Source organism: Theropithecus gelada, chromosome 13, assembly GCF_003255815.1.
Source record: "Theropithecus gelada isolate Dixy chromosome 13, Tgel_1.0, whole genome shotgun sequence".
NCBI lineage: Eukaryota > Metazoa > Chordata > Mammalia > Primates > Cercopithecidae > Theropithecus > Theropithecus gelada.
The window spans coordinates 31,290,233-31,316,294 of record NC_037681.1 but is presented as its reverse complement, the minus strand read 5'-3'; the positions used below and the strand labels follow the sequence as shown (position 1 = coordinate 31,316,294).

Below are 26,062 nucleotides of genomic sequence, written 5' to 3'. Positions count from 1 at the left end.
CAATTGGCCACGTATAGCCAAAACACTGCAGAAGAAGAACCAGGTCGGGGAACTAGCCCTGCAAGGGAGCAGTACTCAGTAACAAGCTACAGTAATTAAGATAATTTGGCATTGTGAAGGGATATAACAATAAACCAATGGAACAAAATATAGGCCCAGAAACAGACATACACGGAAACTTGATTTATGACAAAAAAGTTTGTGTGGACTAGTGGGGGAAATGTACTTTTTATGAATGATATTGAAATAAAAATAATCATACAGAAAAAAAATAAAATGGGATTCTTCTTCATGCCATTTACCAAAATCAATTCCAGACAGGTTAAAGACCAGTTTAGGAAAAGCAAAACTGTAAAACTTTAAGAAGATAATGTAGTTTTTATCTTTATGACTTCAGGTTAAGAAGTTCTGAAGATACAAAGAAGTACAAATCATAAAGGGAAAGATGGATACATTTGATAACATTAAAATTAACAACTTTTGTTCATTAAAGAAACATGAGTGGCTGGGTGCAGTAGCTCACATCTGTAGTCCCAGCATTTGGGAGGCCGGGGCAGGAGGAACGCTTGAGCCCAGGAGTTCGAGAGCAGCCTGACCAATATGGTGAAACCCTGTCTCTACTGAAAAAAAAAAATATAAAAACTAGCCAGGCAGCCGGGCATGGTGGCTCACAGCCTGTAATACCAGCTGTAATCCCAGCACTTTGGGAGGCTGAGGCGGGCAGATCACCTGAGGTCAGGAGTTCGAGGTCAGCCTGGCTAACATGATGAACCCCGTCTCTACTAAAAATATAAAAATTAGCCAGGCATGGTGGCACACGCATGTAGTCCCAGCTACTCCGGAGGCTGAGGCACAAGAATCGCTTGAACCCGGGAGGCAGAGGTTGCAGCGAACCGAGATCGTGCCATTGCACTCCAGCCTGTGTGACAGAGTGAAACTCTGTCTCAAAACCAAAACAAAACAAAACTGGGGACTACTTGAACAGAGGCGAACTGGTGAATTCTAAATAGAATAGGCTCTTCCGCCATCTACAAAAGGAAGAAGAAAGAGAGGGAGGAGGTGTTGGGGAGGAGAATGAGGAGGAGGAAGAGATGAAGGAAGAGGAGGGGGACAAATCTGTTCATATAAATTGTCATTCTTTAGAAAGTAATCTGTCTTCTCTCACCACTTTTAATGTCTTCTTATCTTTGGTGTTTTGTAGTTTCAGTATGATTTTTTTTTTCTTTTTGAAACAGAGTTTTGCTCTTATCACCTAGGCTAGAGTGCAATGGCACTACCTCGGATCACTGCCACCTCTGCCTCCTGGGTTCAAGTGATTCTCCTGCCTCAGCCTCCTGAGTAGCTGGGATTATAGGTGTGCACCACCATACCCAGCTAATTTTTTGTATTTTTAGTAGTGCCAAGGTTACCCCATGTTGGCCAGGCTGGTCTCGAACTCCTGACCTCAGGTGATCACCCGCCTTGGCCTCCCAAAGTGCTGGGATCACAGGCATGAGCCACCACACCTGGCCTATTCTTTACAACAACCCTGTGAGGCAAACAAGACATCTATTGTTGCATCACTTGAAAGATTCAGAAGGCAAGGCTCAGAGAAGTTAAGGCTTACAAGGGAGTGAGAGGTGAGAATGCATTTTCAAGAATGAAATTTCTTTCTCTTTATAATAAAGGATCAATGGAGAAATGGCTAAGTTAGGTCTAAGTTCTGTCAGAACTAGCCGCAGAGAACTGAAATAAAGGAGCCGGATGTCAGAAACATCACTCAGGGAGTCAGGTTGGCCTGCAGAGCTACGCATCTGTTGGAGGGAAGGTGTGAAAGTTAAGAGGCTGGTTCTCAGCTTCCCACACCCAGAAGCTCCACCTTTCTGATCACCTTTCTGATCCACTTCTCTGATCGGGGAGTCCAACTGCTAACACTCAAGCTCCCAAGAAGCTGATTGGGAGCATAAGAAAGGATTTCAGACAATTAATTTGCAACTCAAAATAGAATGACCACACGGATCAGACAGTCTAGAGAGTGATCTCCCGACTGTTTTTATGTGCAGCCCATCGGCAAAATAAAGCGTGCATCCTCAGTAAGTGCACATTCATCTTTTATAAACGTTCGAAGTATTGAACATGATTATATGACCCATTATTATACTCTTAACAAATAAGCCAAAAATAGGCTGCTAGGACAAGATGAGAGATAGAGACAACTGGAAGTTATAATATTTGTCCCCAGTGAACCATCTTGTACACTCCCACTCCGGAGACTGTATCCAGACCCCTGCAAGCCCAGAAAGCATGACACAAAAAAAATAGTGACAATGGGGGTGGGGAGAGTGAGAAGAAGCAGTGTTGGGGAAACAGCAGCCCAACCCCCTCCCCACCTCCACCATAGGGCAGGCCTGCCGGTGGAGCCCCTAAGTCAGGGTTCCGCCCTTGGGCAATGCCCCCACCCCACCTCCCCAATACACACACCTGCAGTTCTAAACTTTTCTGCCAAGCTTCTCCGGTGGCCTGACACACTTGGCTCTCCCCTGTGTTAACGTTCAGGTCACAGTTAGCCTGTATCCTTAGTTGCCCAGGCAAGGGACCTCTCCTCTCTTTTTGGGAATTTCTGCAGAAGCTGGGCTTATCCATATTCAGATTCCACCAGTCTTTCCGCATCATGGTCACTTTTTAATGAATACATGCCCTTCCTCCAATTTTGAAGGATCTGTTCAGCTTTGTAGATTACAGGATATGCTGGGTGAGGAAAGGCATCCAAGTCCTTGGTGGTGTCGAGTGTGATATGGTAACTTTGAAAACCTAAGATGGTATCTGCTTCCATCAAACAAACAATAACAGCAACACCATTCTGAGAATCCTATGAGATAAAAATATTTTTATTTATATCTAAGGGAACCAAGGATCAGAAAAGTCACCAACTCTGATCTACATCCAACCCAGTAAGTGGCACAGCCAGGACTTGAACTGGGTCTATCTGGCTTCAAATCCTGAGTGTGCTCCTTTCCCTTCATCCCTTCATTGTCTTTCCAACTATGTCAGAGGCAACTGAGTTAACACAGGAGCCTGGTGGGAGGGATATTGCCAGCACTATCATAGTCCGTAATTGCAGCTGAAACAGCCAGGACTTCAATACCATATTTAATTTTTGTAAATACTTGGCTTTTTATTGCATATGAATTAAAATGCCCATTGCACTAACCAGATACCTGGAATTCGAAAATAAGACATTTTCAAACCACTGAAACATCTACTGGTATGTAATTATTCACTGCCTCCAGACTTTATATTTTAAAAATAGTCACAAGGAGCAGGGATAATTAAGCTGACATTATTACTCCATTATTAGATCACCACTGTGTTTCAGTCACATGATTAACAAATTTCCTTCCTGATTGAAACTGAAATGCCCATCAAGATTAGTCGGATTTCAGGGTCAATCACAGGAAAATACAAAATGAAGGTGGGGGGTTGATTAAACAAACTCAGAAATTGGCACGCTATCCTGGACCATCTACAAGGTAACAATGTGAGTTCCACTGGAAGGCAGGTCGAGTTGAGATGGAAACGGTTGCTGCCCTAATGCCTCCTTCCCTAGAATCCACCTGGAGAAATTACAGAGCAAGAAAAACAGACCAGAGGAACAAATGACAAGAACAATGAGATTTTTGAAATCTAGCCTACAGTTATCAGAAGTGATGGCTGGTGTCAACAGCTGCCCCCAGGATCACCAGCACAACCTGTTGAGAAAACAGAGCAGGTGTGTGTCTGAGTGTGTCCCCTTATGGAAAGGGAGGCCACCTCCCGAAGTTTGGTGTGTCTCAGAGGGGAAGGAGAAGGCACGGCCACAATTTATTGAGAAGTGGAAGTTTGATTTAAGGGGGTCTTTCAAATGAGGAAATCTAACCAGCACTGGGTAACAGCCATGATACAACCGTCAGTCTGGACATGGTAGACAGAGGAGGGTGAGGATTTTGAGGCAAAGAATTCAAAGACTACTTGTTGATGTTTTCCATCAGAGAGTAAATGAGTCTTTCCAGAAGTTCCTATAAGAACTATCAAGCCATCTGCCTGGGCTGGAGACTCCTGGGAAAATGAAGTCGTGCTGATGAAGACAGGAGTAACATCAGGTGATGTGCATATAGACAGTAGGGGTGGTTTGGCTTTCAGTGTCCGTGCCCAGTGTGGGGGTAGATGCTTTGATTCTTACTGGTTCGAGTGGGACTGGCATCGAGGTGGTGGCATAGGGAGCTACAGCCTGGAAGACAGCCAGAGGGGCAATAAGAGGGTAGGCGAGGCTGGGCGCAGTGGCTCACACCTGTAATCCCAGCACTTTGGGAGGCCGAGGCGGGTGGATCACCTGAGGTCGGGAGTTCAAGACCAGCCTGACCAACATGGAGAAACCCCGTCTCTACTAAAAATACAAAATTAGCCGGGCGTGGTGGTACATGCCTGTTATCCCAGCTACTCATCCACTTGAACAAGAGGCGAGGTTGTGGTGAGCCGAGATCACGCCATTGCACTCCAGCCTGGGCAACAAGAGTGAAACTCCGTCTCAAAAACAAACAAAAAAAAAGGTCATGCGAGAAGGCATTGCTAAGTTCCACTCTGGCCCCCGTTCTTCAAGGCTTGGTGGAGCCATTGCCTGGCCCTTCAGGACAGGCGGCTGCTTCCAGTGTCTGAAATAATGTCAGGGCAATCCATGATTCCTGCTGGGGAGAGGATTTGATAAAAACAGGTAAAGACAGAGCACTCAAACCCAGCCACTCGCCCACAGACACCCACAGCGCAGGGATCTGAGGAGACTGGCTCCACCCAAGACCGCTTTTCCCTGGGGGATTGGTGGTGCAACTCAGAAGAGTCCTGTTGCCAGGTGAGGAGACAAAATTCCAGTGAGTGTGAGCTCTGGGGCTCTTCATCCTAGGTTCCATTTCTCTCCTTCCATCAAACGCAGGGATGGATATGGACGTGGCCTTTGACCCTTCCCAAGAACACATTTCCAGATGGAGTAACCAAAACCCCACTTATGGAGTTCTGAGCTCATAGGCCAATGCAATCAGATTCCTGAGGACAACTACCATGAAACAAAGACAGTCAGGTAAGCATCATTTCGTGTCTGAAGCAGAAATATTGGAAGAGGAGGACAAAAATTTTAAAGAGCATAGTAGTAAATACACATAAGATAAAGAAAGAAATAGCAACAATTATTTGCAAGAATGAGAAAATATTTTCTTAAAAAAGAGAAAGGACAAAGGACTTGAATAGACATTTCTCCAAGGAAAATACACAGGTAGCCACTAAGCACATGAAAAAATGCTCAACATCCTTAGTCGTTAGGGATACACACATCAAACCCACAATGAAATACAATTTCACACTCACTAGGATGGCTATGATAGAAAACAACAACAACAACAACAGAACATAGCAAGTGTTGGTGAGGATGTTGAGACGTTAGAATACCTTGTGCATAACTGGTGAAAATATAAAATGGTACAGCCATGTGGAAAATAATATGACAGTTCCTCAAAAAATCAAACATAAAATTACCATTTTACCCAGCAAGTCCACTTCTGGGTATATATTCTCAAAAGAACTGAAGGGACTTGAACAGCTACTTGTACACCCATGTGATAGCAGCATTATTCACAATAAGGAATATTGTACTGTTTTCAGTGAATGAATGGATAAGCAAGTTGTGATATATACACACAATGAAAAATCATTCAGCCTATTGCCATGATCTGTTTCTCTTCCCGACACCTATGATACCAAATGTATAGGGTTTTTTCCACACCAACCACCAATTCTCTAACTCTAACTCAATGACTCAATTCAATTCTGACACAATTTTCTGGAGTTAGCATCAGACAGGCTATGGGCTCAGTCCCACAAGACTGCTCCCACTTCAGACACCAGTCCCAAGCATGGATCTCCTGTACTTATGACCAACAAGCTCTAAATCAGGGGTCCTCACAACACCCTCCTCTGGTTCAACAATCTGCTAGAAGAGGTCATAGAACTCAGGAAGGCACATATCTACTATTATCACCTTCTCATAAAAGATACGACTCAAAAGCAGCTAAACGGAAGAGATGCACAGAGCACGGTATCAGGGAAGGGGGAAGTTTCCATGCCCTCTCTGAGTGGACTCCCCTCCCAGTACCTCAACGTGTTCACCAACTCAGAAGTTCGCTGAACCCCATTGTTTAGGATTTTCATGGAGGTTCCATTATGAAGGTATAATTGATTAAATCATTGGTCCTAGGTGATTGATTAATTTCCAGTCCCTCTCTCCTCTCTGGAGATTGGGGATTGAAGCTGAAAGTTCCAACCCTCTAGTCATACCTTGGTTTTTCTGGAGACCAGCCCTCCTCCTAAGGGTATCTAGGGAGGGGTACCCATCCACCAATTATCTCATTACCCTACAGAAAGACACTTGTCTGGTGATCCAAGGGCCTTAGAAGCTCTTATGTCAGGAACCAGGGACTAAGACCAAATATCCTAACAAAAGATGCTTCTATCACCCCATCAGTCAGGAAATTGCAAGGGTTTTAGGAGCTCAGTGCCAGGAACTATGGACATAAACCAAATATATATGTATATAATATCACAAAATCACACAGTGTTAAAAAGAAAGAAATCCTGCTGCATGCGTCAACATGAATGAACCTTGAAAACATGCCAAGTGAAGAGAGCCAGTCACAAGAGAGTAAGTACTGAATGATTCCACTTGTATGAGGTACCTAAGGCAGTCAGATTCATAAGGACAGATGATAGAAGGGTAATTGCCAGGGGCTGGAGGGAAGGAGGAGTGGTGAGTTATTGTTTAATGGACATAGAGTTTCAGTTTGGGATAACGCAAGAGTTCTGGAGAGGAAGGGTGGTGATAGTTGCACAACAATGTGAATATCCCTACTGCTCTAAGGGAAGGAAAAACCCTTTCCTCTCTTACATTTTGTAGCAAGGGTCTGTGAATTAAGCGGAAAAAAGACAGATTAACAGGGGGAAAGGCATATAGATTTTACTCGATGTTATTTTCATTTTTACGTGCACATGGAAGCCTTCATAGAAAAGAAATGAGGATCCAGAGAGAGGTAGACCTGAGGGCTTATATGCCACTGTAACTGTGCACCCAAAAGGATCCAAGACAGATCTCAATCAATTTAGAAAGTTTATTTTGCCAAGGTTAAGGATGAGCCCTGACACAGCCTCAGGAGGTCTTCAAGACATGAAGAGTTCTGGAGAGGAAGGGTGCCCAAGACGGTAGGGGCACAGCTTGCTTTTTTTTTTTTTTTTGGAGACGGAGCCTTGCTCTATCACCCAGGCTGGAGTGCAGTGGCACAATCTCGGCTTACTGCAACCTCCGCCTCCCGGGTTCAAGCAATTCTCATGCCTCAGCCTCTTGAGTAGCTGGGACTACAGGTGTGCACCACCACACCCAGCTAAGTTTTTTGTATTTTTAGTAGAGATGGGGTTTCGCCATGTTGGCCAGGCTGGTCTTGAACTCCTGACCTCAAGAGATCCACCAGCCTCGGCCTCCCAAAGTGCTGGGGTTACAGGCATGAGCCACCATGCCCAGCCCAGCTTGCTTTAATACATTTTAGGGAGACATGAGACATCAATCAATATGTGTAAGATATACATTTGTTTGGCCCGGAAAGGCAGGACAACTCAAAGCAGACAAGAGATAAAGGTTGCATTGTTTTTTGTTGTTGTTTTGTTTTGTTTTTGAGACAGAGTCTCGCTCTGTCACCCAGGCTGGAGTGCAGTGGTGTGATCATGGCTCACTGCAGCCTTGATCTCCCAGGCTCAAGGGATCCTCCCACCTCAGCCTCCTAAGTAGCCAAGACTACAGGCGCATGCCACCATGCCAGGCTAATTTTTTGTATTTTTAGTAGAGACAGGGTTTTGCCATGTCACTCAGGCTGGTCTCAAACTTCTGGACTCAAGTGATCCACCCACCTCAGCCTCCCAAAGTGCTAGGATTACAGGTGTGAGCCACCACGCTCAGCCAGTTGCATTATTTTGAGTACTTGATTAGCCTTTCACTGAATACACAATTTACTCTGGCTCAGGGAATCTGCAGTTAAACAATAGGGCAGAGGAAGCAACAGATAGGCATTTGTCTCAGGTAAGCAGAGGGATAACTTTCTGTCCCACACCTGCGAAGACCAGCTAACAGTTTACATTGCCAGGGTGAAATTCAACAGGACTGTTTTAGGGTAAAGATCTTGAGCCCTACAAGGAATTCCCTTGTGAGTAAACTGTGAGGGAGGCATGTAGGTTTCTGATCTTTGTAGCTATCTTATTTAGGAATAAAATGGGAGGCAGGTTTGCCTGACATAGTTCCCAGCTTGACTTATCTTTTGGCTTAGTGATTTGGGGATCCTGAGATTTTTTTCCTTTCACAATACAAAAGGTAATAATTTGTAGAGAAGTGGCAAGAGAAGGACAAGGCATTTGGGTTTCTAGGGGCAAGAAATTGTGATAAGGTAAATATGTGGGGGGAATCTCATGGGAAATAAAGGTTATTGAGTGGCCAGGGGCAATGGCTCACACCTGTAATCCCAGCACTTTGGGAGGCTGAGGTAGGCAGATCACCTGAGGTCAGGAGTTCGAGACAAGCCTGGCCAACATGGCGAAACCCCGTCTCTACTAAAAATATAAAAATTAGCCAGGAGTGGTGGTGGGTGCCTGTAATCCTAGCTACTCGAGAGGCTGAGGGAGGAGAATCGCTTGAACCGGGGAGGTGGAGGTTGCAGTGAGCCAAGATCACACAACTACATTCCAGCCTGGGCAACAGAGCAAGACTCTATCTCAAAAAAAAAAAAAAAAAAAAAAAGAAAAGGAGAGAAAAAAGAAAGAAAAGAAAAGAAAGGAAAAAAGCCTCTTTCTGTTTGTCCCCACTGAGAACCAGATCCCACGCCGCCTGTAATCAAAGCCTCAGAGTGCAGGAGAAATCCAGAGAGGAGCACGCCTCATCTCCCAAGCACCCTGAGACGATGTGTTCATTCCCTGGTCTGGTCTGGCCAGTCCTGCAACCACAGAGTTGGCAGGAAGGAGCATGATGGACCATTTGGAAATGATGAAAATGGTAAATATCTGATTGTGGTGGTGATTACATGAGTGTAGACAGACTCACCTCTCGACCAAATTACTTTCAGCCTCTTCTGAGCCCTCTTCTCTCCTCGTGTTTTTGGCCTGCATAGCTCTGTGCAGTCTTAGCAGGATTCCTGCTTAGTCAGTTTAGCAAGAATCCCCCCCACCCTTCACATGTGACCACCCTTGATGTCCAATCAAGTTCTTCATTCCCCACCTTTGACATCAAGTCCCCTGACCTACCTTTAGCAAGAATCACCTTATGCTGATGTCTCCTCTTAGTCATTTTCCATCCACTTCTTGCCCACACCCTGTTCCTTGGCTATAAAATTCCCCTTTCCTTGTTGTATTAGGAGATGAGCTCGATCTCTCACCTGCTGACAGAGTTGATCCCTATTGCATTGGTCTTGAATAAAGTCTTCCTCACTGTTTTAACAAGTGTCAGAATAATTTTTCTTTAAGAGCATCTAAATTTGCCTAAATTCATCAAAAGTTACATTTAGGTGTATTATTTGTATATAAAGTGGAGTCCTCATAAGTAAGCAACAATGAAGAAGGGGTCCCAGGTTGGGGAAGGTCCCAGGTTGGGGAGAACAATTGCTCTGAGAGACGACTAAACACAAACAATCCACTAGCACAACTACCTTGCTCCGCATATAGCCCCAGCAGTACAACCCCTATAAAACTTCCCATCAGTCCCTGCCTCTTTGGAGATGGCCCTTTCTCTGCTGTGCTCCCCATTGCTTTCTTGCAATGTACTTTCCCTTTAATAAATCTGCCTTCCTTTACCTACAACTGTCTTGATAAATTCCTTTACCTCCCACATTGTTGACCCCAGCTATTCACACCCCTGATAAATTATTTCTCAATGAAAGTGAATTTTGAAAAGGAATGGATGAAACAAGATTGGCCAGATGTTAGTGTTGTCATTGGTGATGGGAACATAGAATACCCTTATTCTATTCTGTCTACTTTCATTTATGTTTGAAAGTTACCATCTGATATGTTTTGGGTCTGTATGCCTGCCCAAATTTCATGTCAATTTGTAATCCCCTGTGTTGGAGGAGGAGCCTGGTGGGAGGTGATTGTATCATGGAAGTGGATTTCCCCCTTGCTATTCTCATGATAGTGAGTGAGTTCTTATGAGATCTGCTTGTTTTAAAGTGTGTAGCACCTCCCCGCATCCTTCTTCTTCCTGCTCCAGCCAGGTAGGATGTGCCTGCTTCCTGTTTGCCTTCTCCCATAAGTTTCCCGAGGCCTCACCAGCCATGTTGTCTGTACAGCCTGTGGAACTGGGAGCCTATTAAACCTCTTTTCTTTATAAATTACCCAGTCTCAGGTAGTTCTTTATAGCAATGCAAGAACAGACTAATATAGAAAATTGATACCAGGAGGTGGGGCATTGCTATAAAGATACCTGAAAAGGAAGCAACTTTGGAACTGGGTAACAAGCAGAGGTTGTAACAGTTTGGAGGGCTCAGAATAAAACAGGAAAATGAGGGAAAGTTTGGAACTTCCTAGAGACTTGTTAAATTGTTGTGACCAAAATGCTGATAGTGATATGGACAATAAAGTTCAGGCTGAGGTGGTCTCAGATAGAGATGAGGAACTTACTGGGAATTGGAGCAAAGGTCACTTTTGTTATACATTAACAAAGAGGTTGGGAGGCATTGTGGCCCCTGCTCTAGAGATCTGTGGAACCTTGAACTTGAGAGAGATGATTTAGGATATCTGGAAGAAGAAATTTCTAATCAGCAAAGCATTCAAGATGTGGCCTGGCTGCTTCTAACAGCATATGCTCATATGTGTGAGCAAAAGATGATCTGAAATTGGAACCTACATTTGGAAGGAAAACAGAGGATAAAAGTTCGAAAACTTTTCAGCCTGACCATGTGGTAGAAAAGAAAGTCATCTTCTGCGAGAAATTCAAGCTGGCTGTAGAAATTTGTAGAAGTAAAGAGGAGCTGAATGTTAAAGGCCAACACAATGGGGAAAATGTCTCAAAGGCATTTCAAAGACTCTCATGGCAGCCTATCCCATCACAGGCCTGGAGGCCTAGGAGAAAAGAATGGTTTCATGGGCCAGGACCAAGGCCTCACTGTCCTGCACAACCTTGGGACATGGCACCCTGTGTCTCAGCCACTCCAGCTCTAACCATGGCTAAAAGGGGCCCAGATATGTGTCAGGCATCACTCCAGAGGATGCTAGCCATAAGCCTTGGCAGCTTCCATGTGATGTTAAGCCTGCAGGTATGCAGAAGGCAAGAGTTGAGACTTGGGAACCTCCACCTAGATTTCAGAGGATGTATGGAAGTGCCTGAGTGTCCAGGCAGAAGTCTGGTGTAGGGATGGAGCCCTCATGGAGAACCTCTACTAGGACAGTGTGGAAGGAAAATGTGGGGTTGGAGCCCCCACAGAGTCCCCAATGGGGCACTGCCTAGTGGAGCTGTGAGAAGAGGGCCACCATCCTTCAGACCCCAAAATGGTAGCTTGCACCATGCACCTGGAAAAGCTGCTGGCACTGAATGCCAGCCATTGAGAGCAGCCATGGAATTTGAGCTGTGCAGAGCCACAGAGGTGGAGCTGCCCAAGGCCTTGGAAGCCCACCCTTTGCATCAATGTGGCCTGCATGTGAGACATGGAATCAAAGGAGATTATTTTGGAGCTTTAATATTTAACAACTGCCCTGCTGGGCTTCAGACTTGCATGGGGCCTGTAGCCCCTTTATTTGGGTCAATTTCTCCCCTTTGGAAAGCAAGTATTTACCCAATTCCTATACCCTCATTGTATTTTGGAAGTAACTAACTTGTTTTTTATTTTATAAGCTCATAGGCAGAAGGGACTAGCTTTGTCTCAGATGAGAGTTTGGACTTTGGACTTCTGAGTTAATGCTGGAATGAGTTAAGAATTTGGGGCCAGGCATGTTGGCTCACGTCTGTAATCCCAGCATTTTGGGAGGCTGAGTCGGGTAGATCGCTTGAAGTCAGGAGTTTGAGACCAGCCTGGCCAACATGGTGAAACCATGTCTCCACTAAAAATGCAAAAATTAGCCTGACGTGGTGGCACGTGCCTGTAGTCCCAGCTACTTGGGAGTCTGAGGCAGGAGAATTGCTTGAACCCAGGAGGTGGAGGTTGCAGTGAGCCAAGATCAGGCCACTGTACTTCAGCCTGAGAGCCTGAGTGAGACAGCAAGACTCAGTTTCAAAAAAAAAAAAGACTTTGGGGGACTGTTGGGAAGACATGATTGTGTTTGAAATCGGAAAAGGACATGAGATTTGGGAGTGGCCAGGAACAGAATATTGTTTGGGTCTGTGTGTCAGCCCAAATCTCCCGTCAAATTGTAATCCCCAATGTTGGAGAAGGGGCCTGGTGGGAAGTAACTGGTTCATGAGGATGGACTTTCCTTTGCTGTTGTCATGATAGTGAGTGAGTTCTCATGAGATCTGGCTGTTTAAAAGTGTGTAGCACCTCTCCCTGTCCCTCTTCCTCCTGCTGCAGCCTTATAGGAGGTGCCTACTTCCCCTTTGCCTCCTGCCATGATTTAAAATTTCCTGAGGCCTCCCCAGCAATGCTCCCTGTACAGTCCATGGAACCATTAGCCAATTAAACCTCTTTTATTTATAAATTACCCAGTCTCAGGTAGTCCTTTATAGCAATGTGAGAACAGACTAATACACCATCATAAAAAAGCTTGAAAAAAAAAACCCAAAAGATGTATCATCCAGCTTCTACCACCCACAATTCACTTCCTGGGACCTAAGAGTAAGGCAGGGAACCCTGACATTGACATATTGCTTACAATATATGTTTCATAAGCTTTAACTCTTTGTATTCTTATAAGAAGTCAAGGCAGCCGTGAAGTATCATTCTCCTCTCATATGGGAACTCCGAGGGATCAGGAGGGAAGTGACTTGCCCAAGATCACACACGCCAGGTGGGAGGCTGGGCCTTGAACCCAGGGCTCTCGAATGGAGACTGGGGTCACCCCACACTACCTGCCACTGTTGCCACAGTCCCAAAGCCCCAGGAACAGCCCCTGCATGGTAGGGCATATGCTTCTCACAGTACACTTCTAAGACTCTAAGGAGGAAATTCTAACCCAGCGATTAGCAGTGATTGTAGTTAATTGCATGTTAGTTACCATGGTTATATCTAACTTAGTTCTCTCTCGAGCCTCCAACAGGAACACAGGAGACTGTTCTCAGGCTAATGCAGTGGGAGGAAAACACGCTGCGCAGGGTCAGAAATGTTCTCTGGGCTTTGTTTGCAGAACCTGTTGATGATCTCCAGTTTCCAGAAGTATTCCACATGGAAATAGTTACCGATGTGCAAAAGGAGCACCATTTGCTGGCATCCTGAGCCACAAACCAGGTGTCTGGAGGTGTTTCTCTGTAAGGAAAAAGCCAGCAGCCATCTGGCTTCCTCTCCAGAGCCAATGTCGTGGAGTTGTTTTAAGGACTGAGGATACGGGACCTTGTAACAAGCTTACGACAATATCTGGCTCTCAGTAAATACCCAGTACCTTCATTAACTTTACATTTCAAATATCTCCACAGAACTTATTTTAAGCAGAGTCTTCATTTCTTGTTTAAAATAGAATTTAATTGCAGATCTCTTGTCTTTGATTCTCCAGAATCTTATTCATGTAGACGGAAGAGCAGAACAAGCCTCCGAGCACCCCCAGGAGCTGTCCTGAAGCCGCCTGGAATGAAGGAGCTCGCTTGGAGTCAGAGGCCTGTGTTGCCTTCCCAGGGCTGCCCCTGCTGGAGATGTGACCTCGGGCAGCCACACTGGGAAGCCTCTGGAAGCCCCGGCCTGCACACGTGGAAGGGTGAGCTGTACCCCAGGGTCAGAGCGCGAGTTCCTTGTGTGTGTCTTGGTGGGAGGTCAGTGGTTGTAGGCCCTGAACGTTGACTGAGTCATCAGACCGAACCGGCCTGGTCTCAGGTCCCGGAGTGCAGCTCCTGTGATGCTTCACATCAGGACTGAAGACCCTCCTGCACCCACAGGAGGATCTGCTGGGTCAGCCCAGGTGCCAGCCAGGGAAGGCTCTTGCGGAACTGGAGGCATCCACAGGCTCTCTTCCGCACCTGAACAACAAGGCCCTGGCAGGGGCACTCCACTGGCTCCGCCACTGCCGCTCCAACCTTGAGTTACTTCCTAAGCCCACACCCAGGCTGCCAGGGCTCCTCTGAGAGCCCCCTGAATGCAGGCGAGCCCCTCTAGTGCCCCTCTCTTGCCCTTCTTTATTCCTCCATCCAGTTTACTCGCTCCCCAAAACAAATCTTGCCCTCTCACAGCTGACCGGTGGTGAGGACACGTGGGGCCCAGGCCAGCAGCCTGGGATCAGACACTCACGTGTCCTCAGGAAGCCACTGGGTATCAGGCCTTGGGCTGGGCAGAAATGGGACTAAAGACTGAGCAAGGTGTCCTGTGAGGAAGCTGGCGGCAGGGGGGCCTCAGGGCAGTCCGGACAAGCTCATGCTTGGGGGCTGCTTCAGGGGAGCCTTTTGGCTGGGCCAAGGGGGCTGGCTAGGACTTGGACAGAAGGATGGGTCCAAAGGGCTCTGGGGTTCAAGACAGCACCACTGAGGGAACCCGCCCAACCTCACTCAGAGACCAGATCACGCCCAGCTATTGGAGGGGATGGTGGAACAGAACAAATGCCATGCATGGAGTGCCAAGGGCTCCCCATGAGTGTGCAGGGTTCCCAGAAGGATCCCAAATGGGAACGGCAGCATTGGAGGAAGAAGCCTAATAAGACGTCCCCCAATTTTCTGTGCATCAATAAAAGCTGCTCCAGTCAGCCACCACTCACTGGCAGGATCCAAAGATGGGGGAAAGGAATGCATTGTTCACATATTCTCTGGAGAACAAATAATCCCACAGTGATTCTGAAGAACAGTCAGCGATGTTTGATTTAAAAGGTGGCAGAGTACAACTCACAGCTCATTTCCCTGCGGGGATGCTGCTTTTAATCCTCTTCCCCCTCATGCTAACTTTGAATTCGGGGAAGTGACCCTGGCCAAGCATTTAAGTTCTGTTAACATAATAAATACTTGTCATCAACTACCTTCAAATTTAGAGGAAAAGGGGGTAATTTTCAACCATGCATGAGTACCTCTGAGTAACAAATCGGCTGGCAAATGCATGCAGACATTCTAGAACGTTATGTTCTCATATAATTTGGTCTCGCGTTCTAGAACACTTACCCTTGCTGAGAACACGCTGTTGCTAGGATACGACCAATGAGTAAACACCCTGACTTTCTATTATTGTTTCATAGAGTCAGAGACTATCCAAGCCTCTGTTGCTTTATTAAAACAGCTTCACTAAGGGTGTCAGTGACACCTAATAGGTACATCTAATGGAGGACACTTTCTAGTCCTTCCCTGCCTCTCTCCCATGAACATGGGAGTGCACACCCTGGCCCTCCAGGACACCTTCTCCTCCACACATTCTTTTACCTCTTTGTTCCTTCCCTTTGAGCCTCTGCCCTCAGCCAGCTCCTTTAATCCATGGCTGATCCCAAGGCTGCCTCCTTCAGAGCTGGGACAAGGGTGAGGCAAGAGAGGCAACCAGGCAGCAAAATATCAGGAGGCCCTGGTTTGCAGGGTGTGTAGGGCAGGGCCTGCTTACAGTTTGCATCCTGGGCACCTGGCTTGCCCCAGCTCAGTCCCAGCCAGCCCTCTCCCTCAGTGCTGCTCTACCAGGCTGCCCCTTGGAGCTCAAGGCCACACCTCCTACCTCCACTCAAGCTTCTCCAGCCTAGAGCTTCTCCTTAGCTTCAGACCATGCACCCAACTGCTGGTGTCTCCACCTAGCTCTCCTCCAACGGCCCCTGCCACTCCCTACTCGCACTACTCTACCTAGCTCCCCACCAGCCCCATCCCATACCTCAATGCAACCTTCCTTTCTGATATAGCTCTCCAAATCCTTGCCTCCTGGCTACCTACCACCATGACTGCCTTAGGCAAGACCTTCACCATCTCTCTTCCAGACTCTTGTAGTAATCACTGTTCACTCTCCCTACCTCCAATCCAATAATCCACCTGGCCCCATCATCCAGGACTCAAAGCATTTCTGCCACAACTAATATCCTCAGCACAAGAATGGGAGCATAGAATGAACTCCCCTCCTAAGGAAGACGGCTTGACAGTATTTATCAAAATTACAAATGTATATATACACTTTGACTCAGCAACCCCACTTCAGGGAACTCACTCCAAGTACTCATCCCTAGATATGAGCATATGAATTGCACCATTGATTGTAATGCAAGAAACTACAAACAACCGCAATGTCCATCTATGGGAAAGAAGTTGAATACAGTCTTCTAGATCCATGGAACATTTGACAGGCAATGAAAAGATTGTGGCAGCTCTATGCATCAATGTGGAATGACTTACAAGGCCTATAAATAAAAAGCTAGGTATAGAATAGTGTACCTAATGCATGGCACCTGCATTAAAGGGAATGTGTATATATACATACACACACACACATTCAGATTATCTCTAGAATAAAACACTGGGTTGGCCGGGCGCAGTGGCTCATGCCTGTAATCCCAGCATTTTGGGAGGCCGAGGCAGGTGGATCACCTGAAATCAGGAGTTCAAGACCAGCCTGGCCAACATGGCAAAATTCTGTCTCTACTAAAAATGCTAAAATTAGCTGGACATGGTGGTGCATGCCTGTAATCCCAGCTACCTGGGAGGCTGAGGCAGGAGACTCACTTGAACCCAGGAGGTGGAGGTTGCAGTGAGCTGAGATCATGCCAATGTACTCCAGCCTAGACAACAGAGCAAGACTCTATCTAAACAAACAAACAAACAACAACAACAACAACAAAAAAAAAAAACCACTGAAAATGGTGACAGTGATTGCTGCTTCTGAGAAGGGGGATTTGGGGATAAGGATGAGGAGGGACATTGCTTGCCGCTGTATACTCTTCCCATACTCCTCCTACTGTCCAAATTCTTTATGTTGAGTATGTTTTACCTTTTCAAATAAAAATGCATCCAACCAGCTCTGCAGCCAGCAACCTTCCTAAAGCACAAATCTGGTTATGTCACATCCTACTTACGACTCTCCAGGGTCTGGCTATGACAAGGGACTCTCCAGGGGCTGCCTATGACAAGGGCATCCCAGACCGTCACAGTTTATGCTTGTTACAGAGTAATTATATCCTCACTCTATGGGGTCTCTAAAGATAAAATCCACCCTCCTCATCATGGACTGGCCTCATCTGACATGATTCTCGCCAGGCTCTTTAAACTCCGGAAGCACTGAACTGCTGGTAGCTCCCCTGCCCGCAAGCTATTTTTAGCCTCCAGGCCTTTGCTCATGCTGTTACCCTCTGCTGGGAATGCCTAGAGTACTCACTCAGCTCAGCTCAGGGACACAGCCAGTGGCTCAGCCTACAAGACGCAGCCACGCCCACCCATGCCCCCTGCCTGCACAGCTCTGAAGCCCTGCCTGCAGCCTGCCTCAACCTCCTGTGCCCTTAGAAAGACAGAACACAATGAGCCATTTATGCACCTGCTTTATCTCCTATACTTGAGGGCCAAATCTGTGTCCAGTTTGAAATGGAAGAAAAAAGTAATGCCCTAAATTCGAGCCCAGCTCCAGAGCCAGAAACACTTGGATTTGAATCCTGGGTCTGCCGCTGGAGCTCTGCAGCCTGAAGGAATGCAGGGATGGCTACAACCTCAAGCTGTTACTTCACTTCTCTGGGCTTTCCTTTCAGCCACCTTTCCACTCAACCTCCTTTTTTGTTTTGTTTTGTTTTGTTTGAGATCTATGAACGTGGGTACATATAAGACTAGTTGGTTTATTTTACCTGATGTGTACCAGTAAAGTAGAAAACACATTAACTAATCAGTTTTTCTACTTTCGCTCTGAGGAATCTCTGCCCTGATTGTAACTGATAAGGAATCTCTGCCCTGACTGTAACGGAATATGCACATATTAACATTCCTGCAGACCTTGTCTTTCACTTTACCTGTATTTTTCTTGGCCCTGATCTGTCAATGTATGCAGTCTTCCTCCCATTTGTGTTTGGGCACACTATCTCAAGCCCTTTTGGGAATAAGGCCAGGAGGATACCTACGCATGCAGGCACCCTAATGAACAGGCCAAACCTCCAAGGGCAGGGCGCCTGTAAGAGAAGGGCCTTTCCTGTAGGAAATGGGCATCAAAGGCCAACTGCCAGAAACTGCTAGAACCAAGTCTCCCCATGCTAGTGCCTCACGGTTATTTAACCTCCCACAGCCTCAGTTTCTTTATCTGTAAAATGGGGACAAGAGTGGTGACTTCACAGAATTGTTGTGAAGATTAAATAACTCATGAAAAGCTGGGCACGGCAGCTCACGCCTGTAATCGCAGCACTTTGGGAGGCTGAGGCGGGCAGATCACCTGAGGTCAGGAGTTTGAGACCAGCCTGGCCAACATAATGAAACCCTGTCTCTACTAAAAATACAACAATTAGCCAGACGTGGTGGTGGGCACCTGTAATCCCAGCTACTCAGGAGGTTGAGGCAGGAGAATACTTGAACCCACAAAGTGGAGGTTGCAGTGAGCCAAGATCACACCACTGCACTCCAGCCTGGGCAGCAAAGTGAGACGTTGTCTTGAAAAATAAATAAATAAATAAATAAAATAACTCATGAAAGACCTTACTACAATACCCAGCATTCATTAGGTTCAGTAGATATTGATAAACACAGGAACTGATGAATACAGAATCTGAAAGGATCCTTAAAGCTCCCCCAGAGAAACCCAACCCCCTTTCGCCCTAGTGCTGACAAGAGAAGTAAGTTCCCCAGAGGATGCATGATTGTAACCTCAAATACTGGAGCTGACCTACAACACTCATGGGCTTTTGCCAGAGAGTTCTGGTTCCTCTAAGAAGATCCTATTTATTCCTGCCCAGGGCACGGGACACTTGATCCAAGCTGGCACTTGGCTGAATCCTGTCCACATTGGGCAAGCTTGACTATGCATCTGCCAGATACTTCCTTAGCCTGCTATCAGGAAGCCAAAGGAGGAGGGGTTCTGCAGGAAGGGGTGCTCAGGAATGCCTCCAGCTCACTTCCCATCAAAGGAGAAATCCTTCCATGTTTAAGGGGTAGAAATCCTTGTAAGTGGTAATCAACAGAATCCATTGAAAACCTGACTGCACCCTCCCAGAGGTGAGATCTGCTTTTGAGCTTTTGCCTGCCTTGTGTGCCCGGGCTCCAGTGTGCTGTTCCTATACCTGAGCTGGGCAGGGCATTCATGGTCCGGGGGCCTGTGCTCAAGCCGGTGTATACCCTGGGCCTGGGGGTGTAGAGGTCAGTGTCTCCTGTGGCTAGGACCCACACAGCCAGCACAGGGGCCAAGTCATCAAAGAAGGACAAAGTGAGAGCCAGCACTGAGCTCTCAGGAGCAGAATCCTCCAGGCATTCCAGTTCCCCATGAGAGAGACAGCAAGATGAATAGAAAAGACACAGGCCTGGGAGGCAGATGGACACCACTGATTAATGGCATGACTTTAAGCTTATTATTCAACATCTCCATGCTTTTATTGACTCACCTGTGCAGCCGGGAAGATGATCACTATGTGGATTAAGAAGACAGGTGACAATAGGGAAACCCAGTTTATGTGATTAATCAGGGCAAGGAGTCTTCCCTATCACAATTTTTTAAATGAAGTTTTGTAATGTCACAGAACAACTGCAGGGGAGGCCTAAGCCTTTGTTTGCTCACACGAGTTCCCCCACCCCTTTCTTGCTACCACCTGTGCCAGTCATCAGGTTATTATGTCCCGGTTCTAAAGTCATCCTTCTTTGCTCTGCTTTGAAATACCGGAGCTGGGCCCTGTAAACATCTCCCCTTTGTCAGCTGGGGCAATGTTAGGCTTTGTCACAGGGGGCTCTGGAGGGATGCCACAAGGACAGCAGAGGAAGGGGCTTCTCTTCCTGCTGCCAGAACATGGCATTTCCTCCTGTGGCACAGCTGCCAGTGGGATAGGTGTGCAGGAGCAGCGATGGCACTCGTTCTCCAGCAAACTTCACACCCTACACCCTACACCCTACAAGCCACTTTTGTGGAGTGGCTCTGGCCTGCTCTCTCTCTCTCTCTCTCTCTCTCTCTCTCTCGTTTTCAGGCCCCCATCTGGGCTGGTCATCTAGACTGCTCTGGCTCCTACGCTGGCAAATCTCCCCACCAGCAGCAGGTTTTGGTGTTCCTGCAGCAGCTGCGTCCTCTCCTACAGGTCTGGGGCTCAGCTCAAGCGGGTGGAAGTCTTAGTTCCTTCATTGTTGACTCCCTCTCAACCCTAAGGGTAGCAGCAGCTTCCTTCAGCTGCTGTTCCTGGGACCCCTGGAGTCCTCTTCTACCCTTTGTAGTACTCAGTCATCAGATTTCACCCATTAGTAGTGTCCTGGGGCCGCTGTAACAAAAGTGCTGAAAAACAGTGGTTTAAAAATAGCAGGAACGTGTTCGTCACAGTTCTGGAGGACAGAAGTTCGAAGTCAAGGTGTCAGAAGTGCCCTGCTCCCTCTAAGACTCCGGGGACCCTCCTGGCCTCTTCCGCTGGTGGCTTGCAGTGGCTTCACTCCACTCTCTCCGTCTGCTGTTCCATGGCCATCTTCTCCCTGTGTGTCTGCATCCAAATACCCCTCTTCCTACAAGGACACTGGTCCTGTTGGACAAGGCCTGCCTTGGATTACATCTGCAAAGATCCTGTTTTCAAATAAGGTCACATTCACAGGTACCAGGGGTTAGGACTTCAACACATCTTTCTCAGCGACACAGTTCAACCCATAACGCCAGATGCTTTGCGCTTGTTGATGAGTCTTTTTACTACATTTTCCCTGTTCAAAGTATCAGTGTGGTTTCTATCTCCTGGCTAGTCCCTGATTAACACATGGCCCTAATTTAATTCACCATAACACTCATCTGTCCCAGTCAAGCTGAGGTGGGATATTAAAGAAAGAAAAGAGAAACAGAAATTAAAAGGGGGGGAAAAAAAAGCTGCCTGTGATTCTCCTGCTTTACCCCAAGGTGTCTCTTGCCTTCCTGATTTTTCTGCAACACAGCAACCCCTAAGCCATCTCACTGCCTCCACACCCATCCATCTACAGTCTCCTCCCACAGCACCCTGCTTAAAACCCATCAGAGACTTCTCAGCCAGGGCGAAATCCACGCTTTGCCCCATGGTGCTCTGCCCCGCCCCTTCCCACACTCACCTTGGACCTGCGTCTCCCCTTGCTCACTAGGCTCGGAGCCCAACAGCATCCCTGCCCAGGGCCTTTGTTGGGCCACTCTTTGGACATGGCTTGAATCCCCCAGGGCATCTGCTGCCACCACCTCGTCATGTGAGCCGCTGCTCTGCCTCTCCCGTAGGGGAGGTGTTTCCTGACCAACTATTGGCTAAGGTCCCCTCCTGGTCACCCGCTGTCACGTGGCCTCCTTTTGTGATCCTCCCCGAATGCACCTGTACCTAGAATTGTCATGGCTCTCCGTTCTGTGTCTGCTCGCCACTCCACCCTCGGCGGCGTTAAACCCTGAGACCAGGACCGGGCATTGCCTAGCATCTCCAGCACCAAGGACAGTGCCCGGCACACAGGAGGGGCTCAGGGAATATTTGTTGACTGACTGTTGACATTGCAGCCTTTATTCAAGTCCAAATCTATAGAATACTGTAATTACATACCCAGCATTATAAAAATTCAGATTTTTAGAAACAACAGCCACCTGAAAGAAACCCTGGGTTTTGTGGGTTTTTCTTCTTAAACTTCAGCTCCTTTGTCCTTTCTCATTAATGCTCTGGAAAATGCTGTATGGTCAGGGCTGCCACTGAATGAAGTCACTTCCTACTGAACCCTGGGGTGGCCCTGTGCGACTCCTCCAATGGGCGAGGCTGGCCTGGGCAAGGGGAACGTCAATACAGGCCGCTCCGGCAACAGAGCAAGAAACAGGAAGTTTCTCTGATAGTAAGTCCTGCTCTCTGCAGCACAGTCAAATGTAGAAAAGACAGGACTAGGGGTTGTGATTACAGCTTTTGCCATAGACTGAGTGTTTGTTTGTGTCTCCCCAAAATCCATGCATTAGATCCTAATGCCCAGTGTGATGGTATTAGGAGGTGGGGCCTTTGAGAAGTGGTTGACGGGATCCATACCCTTACACAAGAGGCCCTGGAGAGCTGCCTTGCGGCTTCCACTGTGTGAGAATGCATTGAGAAGACCATCAGCGAACCGAGAAATGGGTCCTCACCAGACACCAGATCTGCAGGCACTCTCATCTTTGGATTTCCCAGCCTCCAGACGATGAGGAAAAAATTTTGCTGTTTTTAAGCCACCCGATCTATGGTATTTTTTTACAGCAGCCTCAACAGACTGACAGCTTTGTTCCCCAATTTGTCACCTCCTGTGTCCTTGGGCCACACCCTTAACCTCAGTCAGTGACAGGTCTCCCCCTGCAAATGAGTAAAGTAAGGAGACCTTGCTTTGAGGAAGATGTGTCCTGTAGAGAGACCACTCTAATTAATGCTAATTAAGCTGTTTCCTAATACAAGCCAAAGTAATCATTAAGAAAACAATCTCAATGGTGTTAGCATTTGGTTACACTCTAGGGAACAGCTCAGAACATAAAAGTCTGTGAATGATTCCAGAACATGCTTAGAGCTGCTCCCTTGCTGCCACCCAGATCTGACTCCTTGATAAGCCCAAGAAGTCCCCATGAGAAACTGTTCTTGCCTGGAGCCTCTGGAAAACTGACATAACTCATGACATGTGTCAGATCGCAGCAAAGATGGAGCTCAGAGGAGTTCCATTCCTGCCTGCTCCATTTTTGAAAACCAAGAGAAGCTCATCAGAGTGGCAAGACAGTGGCCAGCTCTGAGGAAAAGAACCCCTGTGTGGAACTCAGCGCCCACCCCCGGCACTTTCTGAGCCACTGCTTTCCTCTGCAAAGTGGAGCTATAATCACTACTGTCAGGGACAATGCAGATTACGATACTATATGTACACAGTAGGTAACCAATAAATGGTGTCAAATGTCCACCATCTTGGGGCATGCTGAGTGCAGGGATCTGGCCACAGACCAGGGGCCTCTTCCAGCTGCCCAATCAGAGCCCTCTGCAGCCCAGCCCTAGCCTGCAGGCCCCTTGCCCCCAGCTCGTGGGCAGGGTCCCTCTGAAGCTGTTACCCTCATTACTAGAATGTAGGTCACAGGGTGATCTGTGTTGTCCACAGGTGCGTGCCTGGCACCTAGAACACACATTCAAACATTCAGTAAATGTTTGTTGAGGGTCATATGAATGAATGAAGGATGCGCCCAACACCAGCCTTTTAGCCAACATTCTCTCATCACGAGAATTTTCTAGGAGCTCAGACACCAGTCCCTGGGTCCCTCCAATTCCAAAGACACACTCAGCTATCCAGACGGTTCCCTCAAATGCCTCCCCCAAACTTGGGAGAGACTAGTACACAGGCAGCCTCTCCGGAGCAGTCCCTGCACCAGCCTCCTCAAGTTCCCCAAACTCTCACCCTGCCTTATTCTCCTGGAGTGGGTGAGGGCCCATGCTGGCAGAGCAGCTCGCAGCCACCCCTGCAGAGATGGGCTATCTGACACCTTGTGCTTTCTTCAGAACCCCTTAGGGCCTCAGCTGAAGCTCAGACAGAGTGCGCGTGCGCACGTACACACACACACACACACACACACACACACACACACACATCTAATTTTCAACACACTTGCACAAATATAGAAACATCATGGGGAAAAATGCAAAATACCTATGATTTCTGAGACAAGATCCGAGATGTCAAAGATATTCCCTGCTTATTCTGCTCATGCCCGGGCTCCCCTGCCCACCCCCAGTGCATTTATGTGATATCATGAAAAAGCAGCAGGGGTGGCATGAACTTGCACACCAGGCTGCCCAGGCTTGAGACCCAGCTCTGCCACCCAGAAGCCGGGAGCCCCTGAACAAGCAGCAATTCTGCGCCTGGGCTTTCCTGACTGCAAAATGAGGATAATCACAGCCCCTGCCTCCAAAGTGTCCCGAGGATCAAATGAGTTCATGATACTCGTACGGCGCTCGGATCGTGGTAAGTGTGCTGCATAAGTGCTCCTTAAATCACCATCTGGAGTTTCCATACCAATCTCTCCCTGGCTTCATCTTATTTTTTTTCTCCCCCTCATTTTTATTCCTCTCTGATTTCCTCGTGTATGTTTTTTAATCTTGTCATATTGAGTGCATCTCTGCAAACTGCTTCTAATACTTCAGGGAACTAAATGCTGTGTTTCGTGCTCTCTTTTCCCTGTCACCTCCTGGAATATGTAGTAAGTCTTTGTGAGGATGTCAGCCCCTCCCCGCTGGGCTGGGGGTGTCCTGGGTAAGGGGGCTATGCCCACCATGGGAGCAGCACACAGGCCCAGCTTGCTGGGGGCCACACTCATGGGAAACAGAGAGGGGTGACAGTGAGAACAGAGGCAGGACAGAGCCAGCTCCTTGATCCTGCTGCCCCTGGAAGCTTCTCCTCCCAGCATCAAGCACAGGCAGATTTGGGGTTCTGTTGTCTAAGAGAGGTGGGATTTCCTTGCTGTAAGTGGGACAAGTATCATCACTATTAACCATCATGAATGAGAATGAAACAGAATGAGAAGACAAAAAGCCAGAAAGATGTTCTCATTCCTCTGTGCTCACACAGCTCATCAGAGAGGGTTGAGGCGTGGGACCCCACGTTCTAACCCCAAGGAGTCCCTATAACCCTGTCTGCTACACTGAGACACAGGTCCCTTCCTGCTCACATGAAGTAAGCCATCTATTTTTTTTTAATCCCCATAGAACACAAGCGGCAATGAAAAGACACAATATAAAGAAAAGAAAAATATAAAGAAAACGTTAAGTAGATCACTGATTGGCAGGGGCTAAGGGAAGGGAAAAATTGGTACAGGTTTCTTTTTGAGGTAATTGATGAAGTGTTCTGGAACTGCTGGTGGGGTTACACAAATTTGTGAATGTACTAAAAACAACCAAATTGGACAATTTAAAAGAGTGAATTTTATGGCATGTGAATGATCTCTTAATTAAAAAAAAAAAAAAAAAAGCCTATAAAAGTTTCATTTACAACCACAGAAGGCCAGGCGCAGTGACTCATGCCTTTAATCCCAGCACTTTGGGAGGCCATAGTGGGCTGACTGCTTGAGCTCAGGAATTCAAGACCAGCCTGGGCAACATTGTGAGACCCTGACTCTAAAAATAGATACATACATAAATAAATAATAAAATAACACCACAGAGCCTGACCCCAGACCCATCCTAGACAAGTATGCTCCAGGCCTGACATTGCCAGTGTCTGCAGTGGGCCGTCATAGGACCTGAGTGTACCTTAAGGGCGTGTGGGATCTGTGGCTGAATTTCAGGAAGATTCAGCTTGTATTTCCTACATGGGAAAGCCCCTCGGAAAAGTAGGGGTTGATCCCCCTGCCCCTTCATCACTGATGGTGGCACCCCCACGGGCACGTAGTCTGGCCAATGGGATCATCTCAGGCACCAACTTACTCCATGGTCTGAAACCTTTTTTTTTTTTTTTTTCCTGAGACAGAGTCTTGCCCTGTTGCCCGGGCTGGAGTGCAGTGTGGCTTCATCTTGGCTCACTACAAACTCTGCTTCCCGGGTTCAAGTGATTCTCTAGCCTCAGCCTCCCCAGTAGCTGGGATTACAGGCACTCGCCACTGCGCCCAGCTAATTATTGCATTGTTAGTAGAGACAGGATTTCACCATGTTGCCCAGGCAGGTCTTGAACTCCCGACCTCAAATGATCCGCCCGCCTCGGTCTCCTGAAGTGCTGGGATTACAGGCGTGAGCCACCGCGCCGGGCCCGGTCTCTAAGCATTGTCACTTCATAGGATCCCCTGGCAGCCCCATGAGGGAGACAGGGCCACAGTCACTGACCCTATTTGGCAGCTGAGTGAAGGTG

At 47.4% G+C, this 26,062-nt stretch overlaps 1 protein-coding gene and 1 long non-coding RNA gene across 2 annotated transcripts in view; one reads left to right on the top strand and one right to left on the bottom strand.

Annotated features, from left to right (window-relative positions):
• Window positions 1-17,344, bottom strand: part of LOC112605183 — a 44,085-nt gene extending 26,741 nt beyond the window's left edge. The window contains exon 1 of the long non-coding RNA XR_003115370.1: window positions 17,176-17,344. This is a non-coding gene — a long non-coding RNA (uncharacterized LOC112605183). The remainder of the gene's footprint in view (window positions 1-17,175) is intronic.
• Window positions 17,345-23,722: 6,378 nt separating this feature from the next.
• PDIA6 (protein disulfide isomerase family A member 6) overlaps window positions 23,723-26,062 on the top strand; it is a 51,006-nt gene continuing 48,666 nt past the window's right edge. Inside the window, exons 1-2 of the mRNA XM_025354600.1 lie at window positions 23,723-24,187; window positions 25,784-25,791. Coding sequence (XP_025210385.1) covers window positions 24,106-24,187; window positions 25,784-25,791 — 90 coding nt within the window. The 5' untranslated portion in view covers window positions 23,723-24,105. The remainder of the gene's footprint in view (window positions 24,188-25,783; window positions 25,792-26,062) is intronic.